Consider the following 12,200-nt stretch of genomic DNA (forward strand, 5'->3'; position numbering starts at 1 on the left):
GCCAGAAATCCTGTAATTGGGTCATGCCTACCATTTTAAAATCCTGTCAGTGTCCATTCTAACATGGACGGAAGTATGAAAATATTGCAGTACTTTTTGTAGAAGGTGGTGTTGATGCAGAATTTAATTCCCCAACAGGGGTCCTGGCAACAGATTGGGAAATGGATGATATTGTCAGTCAGGAGTGATATATTTAACCAAATACAAAACCACAACCACTAGCCAATTGAAATGATGGTAGCACAGTCCCTATTCAATAATGTAAATGGCAAGATAGCAGTATGCCATTCTGTGACAGCTGACTGAAAGTCAGGCGGTGGCACCATCTTTAAATATCAGTTAGATCAGAATGCAGTCCACACTTGTGGTGAGAGCTTTATTTCAACTAACCACATTCCATTAAATGTATATCCCATTGATTCTCTCCATCTTTATGCAACCACTCAATCCATTCAATAAATCTCTCACCCCACTAATTACTATCCATTTTTATACAATCAATTCAACCTAATTAACTCCTAATTAGTCTATCAATCACATGTACCTTGTGCCATTCAGTTTCAGGCATCTCTTCAGACCTTAGTAGATGATAATATGCCTCCTTAACACTTACAGATCATTAGAGCAGTCACGGGAAGTATCCCTTGCCTCCAGAACAAGACCCATTATCCCCCTGTTCCCAGAGCATGACCACACACCCTCTACTCCTCCTCCCCATTCTTTGCTGAGAAGTCAATCTAAGAGTAGAATGGGGACATGAAACAGCAGCATTTCTGAGGGAAAATATGGTGGCTGTAAATTTTATGATGCCTTCTTGAAAATTCTTCTCCAAGTTGCCCGGGGAGATCCTTTTCTCTTCGGATGGCAATGGGAGACACTCCTGTTAGCAAGAAAGCCTGGATGAAGATTGCAGTGGTAGTCAACAGCTAGGGGATCTAGCAACGTTTAAGGGTACAGAATGTGGGTCTGTAATTTCCTCTGTTCCACAGGCTAGAGTTTAACACACTGCTCAGATTGGTGAAGCTTTCAATTGACAATACTCGCTAGATCATGAATGGAGAGGATTACCCAGCCTCTGGGAGACATAGGGAGTAGAGAATGCCCTTGGGCTAATGCCCGAAACGTCGATTCTCCTGTTCCCTAGATGCTGCCTGACCTGCTGCACTTTTCCAGCAACACATTTCCATCTCTGATCTCCAGCATCTGCAGACCTCACTTTCTCCTAGCAAATCAGAGGCTCTGGTTAATTTGCTGGGGACACTGGTTCAAAAGACAGCTGGCAGAATTTAACAAATATTGAATTAAAAACTTGAATTTGTGACAGTGACCGTGAAACTATCAATGGTTGTCATGAAATCCTTCTGTTCACTAATGACTTTAGTGAAGAGAATCTGCCAACTTTACATGCTTTATATGTGATTCCAGAACTTCAGCAATGTGGTTGACTCTTAACTTCCTTCTGAGACAACCTGGCAAGTCGCTCAATTCAAAATAAATTGGGATGGGAACTATATGCCAGCCTTTTCAACAATACCACATCCTAGGAAATGATTTTTTTTAAAAGAGAAATCTTGGAGAATGTGTGCTCAGTTGGTCATTGTATAAAGATCTGTAGTCCTTTCCCTCCATGAGAACCATAACAGCAAGACTATTCACAGAGGTTCCACAAGGTTTGGGAGTACGCCTTTTGCTTTTCATGATGTGGATTTGGTGAATGTAGAGACTTGACAAGATTATACAGAAATATCAGCGCCTCATAGCGCCATGGTCCCAGGTTCAATTCCAACCCCTGGCAACTGTCTGTGTGGAGTTTGCACATTCTTCCCGTGTCTGCGTGGGTTTCCTCCGGGTGCTCCGGTTTCCTCCCACAGTCCAAGGATGTGCAGGTCAAGTGAATTGGCCATGCTAAATTGCCCATAGTGTTAGGTGCATAAGTCAGTGGGAAATGGGTCTGGGTGAGTTACTCTTCGTATGGTCGGTGTGGACTGGTTGGGCCAAAGGGCCTAATCTAGACTGCAGAAGATAGCAAAGACCAGTCAGGTTGAAGAAAGTAAGACATAAGATTCAGTCCAGAAGAATGTGAAGTCATGTATTTGGGGAGGTCAAATGTGGCATAGAAATACACAATAAATAGTAGGAAACTACGGGAAGTAATGGAATACACAAGCATGCATGGCCACATCCTTGAAAATGGCAGAAAAGGCAGTTAGGAAGACATGCCATTTCATTGATTTGCATTATCATTGATGATAAGACCAGGGAAATTGTGCTAGAATTGTATAATACACTAGTCAGACAACAGTTAAAATACTTTGTACAGTTCTGGCCATTGTGTTACTGGAAGGATGTGGTCACATCAGTCAGAGTACAAACTTGCTGCAGGAATGGAGAATTATAACAAAATATTGGACAGTATGGGGCTGTGTTAACAACAAAGGAGGCTGAACAGGAATGTAATTATATGTATAAAGTTAAGAGGTGCCTTGATAAAGTTGACAGGAAGGATTCACTTCCAAATGGAAACAATAACCAGACAGTATGAATCTGGAACAAAAGTAGAAATTGTTGGAGCAGCTCAGTAGGGTCTAGCAGCAGCATATGTGGGGAAGAAAACAGACTTAATGTTTCACGTCTGTGACTCTTCATCAGAACTGATAGCAGCTGGGAAAAAGTGGTATTTCTGCAGAAGACAGAAGTGGGGTGGGGGGTCCAGTGAATGGATAACGTGGAGATGGAGACGAGAGAGAGGGGGGAATATGAAAGGGGTCCACACATAACAGGCTTGTTGATGGTAGACTAGGATAGAAGAGAAACTGAGTAAGTGATATCGAGGGCTAAGGCTAGGAGAGAATGGGTAAGCTATGCTGAAGGCAAACAGGTACGTGAATAGAAAAGATTTAGAGGGTTATAGGCCAAAAGGAGCCAAGTGGCACTAGTTAGTTTGGGAAACTTGATCAATATGGACAAGTTGGACCAAAGTGTCTATTTCCTTGCTGCATAACTCTACAAATCTAATCAATAATCAATGAAGTGATAATAAGACTAACAGTGGGAATTGAGATGGAATGTTTTCACCCAGAAAGTGTTAGCGATCTGGAGTTCACTGTTTAAAAGAATGGTAAAGGTAGAAATACTCATTGCACTTAAAGAGCTTGGATTTGCTTTGGAAGTAATATACAACCTATAGAACAGGAGCTAGAGAGGGCGTTTTTTTTTCACTGGCATAGATACAATGAGCTGAATGGTGCTGTCTACTCCACCTTTCTATAATTCTACATCATTTGTCCAGCAAATTTGGTAAATTGCTTGTATGATTTCGTGCACTGCAACATAACATTCTTAGAAACGTGTCAAAAAAGGGTTCAGTTTTTCTATTTGCTTCTGAACATGGAAGGAACAGGAACTCTTAAAAACTGAAATATAAACGTAAATAAACATTGCAAGTGTGCTGTTTTTAGTGACATTTCTAATATTTTCATTCCTTAGGAAAGAAAAGATGAAGAGTCCTGCCTGAAATGTAGACTGTCCTGCTCCTCAGATGCTGCCTGCCTGCTGTGCTTTCTTCAGCGCTACATTTTGAAGAACAGATGAATGAAGGTATCATATTTATATTCAGATTAATTGCATTAAGAATACACTAGAGGTTGTTTCTCTTGTATCATAGAATCCCTACAGTGTGGAAGCAGGCCATTCAGCCCATTGAGTCTAATCTGCCCCTCTGAAGAGCATCCCACTCAGACTTACCCCATATCTGTAACCCTTCATTTTCCAATAGCTAATCCACTCACCCTGCACATCCCTGGACATTATGGACGATTTTATCATGGCCAATTCACCTAAACCGCACATCTTTGGAATGTGGGAGGAAACCGGAGCACCCAGAGGAAACACAGACACTGAGAGAATCTGCAAATTCTACATTGACAGTCGCCTGAAGCTGACAACAAACCTGAGTCTCTGATGCTGTGAGGCACCAATGCTACCCATGGAGCCACTGACCTTTGTCTGTTTCCATGCTGTACATCTCTATGACTCTATGACCCTAGTTTGCCTGTATTCATTGTTCACCACTGCCCACAGGGGTCCTGCCTAAAATCCAGGCCCTGTTATTGCCCAAGAAAACCAGATAACCCAGCAAGGTTTATCCTGAAAGATCAAGATCTGAAAGTAATCAAAATTCCTGTTTTGGACATTTGAGTTAAGTATAGCAAAGTTAACCCCTAACCCAATGTTATCATTGTCATTGGCTGAACACTTCTTCCTGTTTCTGTAGAAATGAAATTAAAGATACATCAAAGATACACATTTTTCTCACATCCGCAATCAGTTGCACTTGAACCATGCAGATAATCTCACTGTAGAGAAGGTAAGCTGATTGTGTTTTAAAAAGTTCTTAGTTTCATGACTGTAATATATTTATTTTGAACGACAATTTATACAAGTTAGCAAGAGAGCTGTTTGTGTGTGATTTTTGTACATAATAGAAATCCTGACAAGTTTATTATCTTTGAAATTTATGCTATGTGTTGCAGGATTTCATTTTGGAAAGCATATTTGCCCTAAAGTTGACTTTTTATTAGCTTATTTTGGAAGTCATATTATTCTTAGTGCAACAATTTGAATCAATAACAAATCCTGCAAACCATAGTATCTAATTAGGCAAGAAACATTGCCATTTAACAGTCACTATAGATGGTTTTTGAGACTACCAGAATTGGACATTAAGAAGCAGAATTTATTTTGACCATGTCATCCTTAACATTTGTTGTCATTACTGATCTATGTGTAAATGGTGGCAAACCTCAAATAACATCTTACAAAGTAACAGGAAATTTTGTTACTTAATGTCTTATTTTGCAGCAATATCCTGATTAAATTAAATGCTCATCTGCAAAATGAACTTGCCAGCCTGCATTACTCTTGTCCTGATCGGAACTGCCATTGGGAAGTCTGGACTTAATCCAGGAATTCAAAGTAAAATCACGCAGGAGGCTTTAGAATATGGTGCGTATGCTTTGAATGCTTTCATTGAAAATTCTCAATGTATAATTTCACATTGAGTCAAAACAGAATTCTGACATTATAAACTGGCAAAGTGTTGTGACTCACCTATTACAAGTCTTGAATAATGCAATTGATGCAATGTTTCAGTAAGATCAGGTAAGAAAATGAATAAGTCACAAAGGGAGGATAAACTGAGGGTGCTAAACTGAGTTAGTATTTACAATAAGTTTGTTGCATCATTTTCAAACTCCAATCAAGGGAGTGGGCAGTTTTTTATGCTCCTGTGTAGTGGATCTGGCTCAGTAAATTGGATAGGTACTTTTACAACGAGTCTGTTAAGTTATGGCTGCTGTGGATTGCTAATGTGAGCTCTGGCAATAGAATCATAGAATGGTTGTAGCACAGAAAGAGACTATTCAGCCTCTTGTGTTTAGGTCAGGTCTCTGCAAGAGCAGCTCATGTAGCCCTACTCCCACACATGCACCCTGTGGTCCTGAACAATATTTTCCTTCAGACATATGACCCAATTCTCTTTTGAAGGCTTCATTTGAATCTGCTTCCACCACACTCTCATGCAGTGCTTTCTTGACATTAACAGTCACTGTGTTAAAAGTGTTTCCTCATGTTCTTATAATTTGTTTGAAATCACCTTAAATATCCTTTGGTTCTGGACCCTTCCACAAAGCTTTTCTCCATTTCCCACATCCAACCTGTTTGTGATTTTGAACACATCTATCAATTTTCCTCTTAACCTTTTCATTTCCATGGATGACAGACCTAGTTTCTCCAATCTGTCCAGTTAACTGAAGCTTCTCATCTTGGAAACAATCTTATAATCGTTTACGCACACTCTCTAATGCCTTCACATACATTTTAGAATTATTTATTCATGGGACATGGGCATTGCTGATTTCGCTGTCATTTATTGCCGAACCCAAATTATCCTGGAGAAGTGAGCCACCTTCATGATTGGTGCAATCATGTAAGCATGCTTACAACACTATTAGGAAGATAGCTCCACGATTTTGATCCAGTGACAAAGAAGGAAATGCAATATAGTTTTTAAAATTTATTCATTTTGTGGGATGTAGTTGCCACTGACAGGGCCAGCATTTATTGCCCGTCCCTAGTTGCCCTTTTGAAGGTGATGGTGAGCTGCCTTCTTGAACTGCTGCAGTCCACCTGTTGTAGGTTGACCCACAATGCTATTAGGGGGGGAATTCCAGGAGTTTGACCCAGCGACAGTGAAGGAATGCTGATTTATTGCCAATTCTGGATGGTGAGTGGCTTGGAGGGGAACTTGAAGGTGGTGGTATTCCCATATATCTGTTGTCCTTGTCTGTCTGGATGGAAATGATTATGTGTTTGGATGGTGCTGTCTGAGGACCTTTAGTGAATTTCTGCAGTGCATCTTGTAGATAGTACACAGCTGCTGCTACTGAACATCAGTGGTTAAGGGAGTGAATGCTCGGGGATATGGTGCTAATTGTTATGAAGTTGAGGGCATGTAAGAGAGAGAGAAAATGCTGCTCTGAACTGATATCAAGCACCTATGTATATAACTAGATGGCAGTCCCAGATTGTGCTCTGAAGTGGATACCTGAGTTTTGGTTGCTGTTTTGACAATAATTTAAATCTAACTAATCAGTTGAAATTATGCCCCAGGATACTAAAACCCAATCGAGTTTGAATTTATTGTTTTGCCAACATCGAACCAATGAAATCAATCAATGGTGGGGGGGGGGAGGGGGGGGGGTTAAAATGCAGACATTTTGAAAATTGATCAGAGAGTAACTGCCATAGAGAGAGAAACTGGAGAGCTAATTGCCCATCTGACATCTTGCTCTCCAAAAAATTAGGAAACAGTCTCTATTAAAGGTACCTTTTCATATGAAACATATTCACAGTAAAAAGAAAGAAAATGACCAGGGAATTCAGCAGCCAGAAGAGTGAAGTCACAGAAGACAACAGCGGTTGTGTGGTTTTGAAATTAAGCTGAAGTAATTTTATTAAGTGTCTTACTGGTACAGCATATTGTTTCAGAGTTGGAGACAGATAATAAGCAGTTGAGAGAAAGGAGGGCTTATAGTTGTAAACAGTTGTTTAATATTCACTTTTAGAGTGAAAATAAATTGATGTTATTTTCTTTAAATAGTGGAATTTGGGAGTTCTCGTTTTCATATTTTAACAGACTATGAAGTGTAGTGAGCTTTTCTAGGTGTTTGGTTTAATTAGAGGGGTTTACCTCTGTGTCATAACACAATCAAGTGGGCTGCTTTGTCTTGGATGGTGTCAAGCTCCTTGAGTGTTTTTGGGGTTGCACACATCCAGGCATGTGGGGAGTATTCCATCATACTCTGACTTGTAATAGTGTCAAAGAGTGTAGTGCTGGAAAAGCACAGCCGGTCAGAAAACATCCAAGGAGCAGGAGAATCAATGTTTTGGCCATAAGTCCTTCATCAGGAATGAGGCTCGTGGGCCAAGGGGGTAGAGAGATAATTGGAAGGGCGGTGGGGTGCTGGGGGAAGTTAGCTGGGAATGAGATAGGATGATGAAGGTGGGGTTGAAAGTAATAGATCAGAGAGGAAGGTGGAGCAGATAAGTGGGAAGGAAGATGGGCAGGTAGGACCATTAAAGAAGGCGGTGCCGAGTTGGGAGGTTGGGACTGGGATAAGATGGGGAGAGGTGAAATGGGGAAACTGGTGAAATCCACATTGATACAATGTGGTTGGAGGGTCCCAAGGCGGAAGATGAGGTGTTCTTCCTCTCGGCCTTGTTGATAGTGGACATGCTTTCAGGAGTCAGAAAGTGAGTTACTTGCCGCAGTATTCCTAGCCTCTGACCTGCTCTTGTAGCCACTGTATTTACATGATGAGGTGTGTGTGTGTGTGTTGATGGTGAGGAACTTGGAGATTGTGGTGTTCCCATGTATCTGGTGTGTGGCTCAATGAGGAATGTGAAGTTGGTGGTTTATCCATGTAACTTCTGTCCTCGGTCGAATTGTGGGTTTGGCTGTCTAAGAATGCTTGATGAGCATTCCAGTGCATTTTGTAGATGACAAATACTGCTGCCACTGTGTATTGGTGGGAGAGGGAGTGAATTTTGAGCATGTTAAATGGAGTTCAGTGATGATAATGTAATTGAATGTCATGAGATGATGGTTGGATTCTCTGTTAGTTGAAGATAATAATAAACTGACATAAGTGTTTCAAATGTCATTGCCTCTTATCAACCCAAGTCTGAATGATTTCCAGGTCTTGCTGAACATAAACTGCTTCAGTATCTGAGGAGTTAAAAATGCTGTTGAACATTGTTTAATCATCAGTGAACATCCCTACCTCTGACCTTAAGACTGGGGGAAGATTGTAGATGAAGTAGTTCAAAATGGTTGGGTGTAGGTCACTATCCTGCAAAGATGTCCTCCAACAACCACAACCATTTTCATTCTTGAATTGTGGTTTCCAGAACTGAATGCAATACCCCAGTCAAAGTCAAGCCAGTGCTTTGGACACAGCCAAATCTAGCTCTGAACATTCTTTATAAATATTTTTAATTCTGTTGGGAGGGCTGTTGTGTCCCATTATAAACTCGTGAATTTTATGGACATTCTAACAAATGCTTTTGACATTTATTTGCATCCTGTACACTTATCTTTCTCAAGTGAATTAATCAGGTTTCTCAACTGGGAATTTGTCTGCTTGCCAACTAGTTGTATCTTCAACATTGTCCAAAATAAAGTCATCCCAAATTGTCTCATGCAATTTCTCACCATTCAGATTACATGCATCTTTTTTATTGTTCATGCCAAAATGCACAATTCTATATTTTGCTACATTATATTCCATTTGCCAGTTCTTTGCTGATTCATTTAACCAAAATGTAACCCTCTGCCCTCCTCACAACTTACTTAGCTATCTATTTTTGTGTCAACAGCAAACTTAGCTACTATACCTTTGATTCCTTCATCCAAGTCATTCATATAAGTTCAAGAAATTGAGTTTGCTTGAACCCTATGGTTAGCCAGCTTCTGGAAAAAACAGGAAACCTTGGACACTTGCTGATTTTCACATCTAACTGCGCAAGTGCAGTTGTAAGAAGTTGCTGAAGTTGCTGTCTTATTTATACTCTAATAATAATGCGTTGATAACCTCGTTATTTGTATCACAAAATCTGGCCCATTTGGAAGTTCTGCTCATGTAATAGCAAAGTATGAAATATTATCCTTTACACAAACTAATTTTGCCTTAATTCCACAAGAACAAAATTGTTCCCATTCTTGTTAAGATTTTTGTATGAAAGGAAAGTTGTTCATTAAAACTTGGAAATATCCTGTTAGCTAAAATATTTTTTGTTTTCTGTAAGAAAAACAGGTTACCAAACCCTCTCAAAATATATTATGAAGATAGCCTAGACCCCAACATTTCATATTTTAAAAGGTAAGAGTGAGGCATTGTGTTGTGAATGCAATTCGATTGGTCAAATTACCAGGCTTGAAACAAAACACATTTTGTTCTTCCACTCCAGTTAAAATACAGACAAAACAAGAATTTTTTAAAAAAAAATCTTACTGTAACTCTCAAAATCTTTAACAAGCTAATATATATATTAATTACTACTGATTAGCTGCTCCAAGATAGTACCATCCTAAAAACACATCCTTGGCAAAGGCAAATTCAGAAAAATAGATTGTCTCACATGCAATTCTCCAGTCCAGGAGGAAAGAACATTCAGAGAAAATTCAGAGAGAGACAGAGTGAGAGATCTCAAGCATTTTTCTGCAGCAGAGAGATATGTAGCACCTTCAGAACTCCAAAAGCCATTGAAAGCTAAACTAAACTCCTTGTTCTGTGGGAGCTTGACCCTTCATGTTGCTTCTATTGTTCCAACTTTAAAGGCCTCACAAGCTGTTTATCTTATTGGCTTGGAACAGACCATTCTCACCTTGTTTCAACCTCTTTTCATTAAAAAAAGGACAAAATACACCTCTTAAAGTCATAGTTTTATCGATATATGGTGATTCTGAAGAAAATGACTGAAGCTTTTCACAGATTAAAATGATTCATATGTTTGGCAAATATTAAGAATGAAATTCGATGCATTTAAAAATACAATCTGATGTTACCCCTGAGTATATTGAGAAAGTTTATATTATTCTTAATATCTATAATATTCCTATCATGAAGCTTAACCATTGTTCTGTCACTGTCATTGTATCAAAATACTAAATACCCTTCCCAAGAGCTTTCTGTGGATATATCTACACCACATGGACTGCAGTAGTTCCATGAAGCAACTCACCAACTTCTCAAGGGTAAGTAGAGATCGATAATAAACACTGACTTACCTAGTGATGCCAACAGCCATGAATTAAATTAAAAATGTGCAGACTTACAATCTCTGGTCAAGCTTCTGATCACTACAAATATCATTGAATTTCTTCCGGCTGATCTTATAGATGTGATGTCTGTGCTCATTCTCATTTTACCGAACAACTTTATGATGCTGGTCAAAGGGTTTATTTGATTATCTGGCAGATACCAAGAAATTTAATTTAAAATGTTTGCTGTGTTTTATTTATTGTGCTCCTGCTTCAAAATGACTAGCCAAGCAAATTGCTGTCACTGTTGCTGAGAAGAAGATTAAAGGATTTCAACCACCAGATTTAAGTGGGACGATCGACCTACTCGGGTGGATAGACTATCGTATCACAGGGTAAGTATGACCAGAGGTAAACGTAGTTTTTATTTTGTATCAATGGCTCTTACTGCTGAGCTTCAATTCCTTTTGAAAGTGACTATAGTATCAGAAAATTTACAACCCATTCTGTCTGTGTTGGATGAGTTACAACATTCTAGAGTAATTCCATCTTTCCACATTTGGTCCATAGCCTTGCCCTCAGATTCAGTTCTGATGAAGGGTCACGCGACCTGAAATGTTAACTCTGATTTTGCTCCACAAATGCTACCAGACCTGCTGAGCTTTTCCAGCATTTTCTGTTTTTGTTTTGTATTCTATGGGGGCCACTTGGCCAATCTCATTCCAATCACTACAACAAGGTGGAAAGCTAATGCTTGTTTGCATTTGCAGGATGTACATTAAAAGTTTTGGATTGCCGAGTTCCAACGTAGGATTCATCCCCAATTCTGGACTGAAATTTTCAATGGATAATGTCTACATTGACATCGGTGGACAATGGCATGTGACATTTGGGTTGATGTAGGTTTTTATTCTGTGTTCCTGTATAGCCTGATGAAGATGTTAGTGTGTAATGTTCTGTTAAATATCAAAAGCCCAGCTTCAAATGCTAAGCATGGTAGAAGATATTCAATCAAAATACAAAATGATAGCAACCTCTCTGACTGAGAAATGTATGAAAAATTAGCATGTTGGGATTGCTACATACACTAACTCCACCTTCTTCTCACGCAGTTGATCATGGCCTTAGGTTGACCTGTTTCCTCACTGAGACTCAGTTCTCATGTACCTGAGGAATACACGCATAACATGTACTCTCTGTCCCAAGTAAGGCAGATAGTGGTTGAGGAATGTGAGGGTGGGATGGCCATGCACCCCTTTCTCTGTCAATGCTTGACTTCATATTACAGTTGATAATGAGGCTCATGGTGTACAGATCCCGACTGGGGATTCCTGTCCACTTTGAGTGGTCTTGGAGCATGATCTCCCCTTGTCGAAACCATGCTGACTCAGCCCTATTTTATGATGCACTTCCAAGTACGCTGCAATCTCATCCTTAATAAAGGACTTGAGAACCCTCTGCCCCCTCCATTGCTGTGATGAAGCTCCAAGTATAAAGCTTATTTCAGGAGTCTCATGGTTAGGCAATGCAGCCTGCCCAGCAGAACTGATTGAGCCTGACCTTGCATCGATGCTGGGAACATTGGCCTTTGTGGAAATACTGGCTTCAGCACGTCCATCCTGACAATGGATTTGCAGGGTCTGCAGAGGCAGCTCCAGTGTTCAAGGGGCCTGCTGTACATATTACACATCTCTGATCAATAAAAGGTGAGTATCACTGTAGACTCTGTAGACTTTGAGCTTGGTGCTGGGCATGAAGTCTTCAAACACTCCCTTCCTCAGGTGACCAAAGGCTGCACTGTCACTTTGAAAGTAATGTTGAACCTTGTTGCCAATATCTCCCGTTGTTGTCAGTAAGTTCCCAAGGTTTGGAAAGTGGT

At 40.0% G+C, this 12,200-nt stretch overlaps 1 protein-coding gene across 3 annotated transcripts in view; it reads left to right on the forward strand.

Moving 5' to 3' along the window:
• The first annotated feature begins 3,486 nt into the window (after window positions 1-3,486).
• LOC122560017 (bactericidal permeability-increasing protein-like) overlaps window positions 3,487-12,200 on the forward strand; it is a 39,445-nt gene continuing 30,731 nt past the window's right edge. For 2 of the 3 annotated variants that reach the window (XM_087994959.1, XM_087994960.1), the window contains exons 1-5: window positions 3,487-3,597; window positions 4,274-4,366; window positions 4,861-5,004; window positions 10,608-10,716; window positions 11,092-11,220. In XM_087994959.1, coding sequence (XP_087851085.1) covers window positions 4,881-5,004; window positions 10,608-10,716; window positions 11,092-11,220 — 362 coding nt within the window. In that variant the 5' untranslated portion in view covers window positions 3,487-3,597; window positions 4,274-4,366; window positions 4,861-4,880. The remainder of the gene's footprint in view (window positions 3,598-4,273; window positions 4,367-4,860; window positions 5,005-10,607; window positions 10,717-11,091; window positions 11,221-12,200) is intronic. The other variant, XM_087994961.1, reaches the window with a different exon arrangement.

The sequence above is a fragment of the Chiloscyllium plagiosum genome, unplaced genomic scaffold (genome assembly GCF_037043375.1).
Source record: "Chiloscyllium plagiosum isolate Xiang-an unplaced genomic scaffold, Cpla_swu_hap1 HiC_scaffold_15, whole genome shotgun sequence".
Taxonomy (NCBI): Eukaryota; Metazoa; Chordata; class Chondrichthyes; order Orectolobiformes; family Hemiscylliidae; genus Chiloscyllium; species Chiloscyllium plagiosum.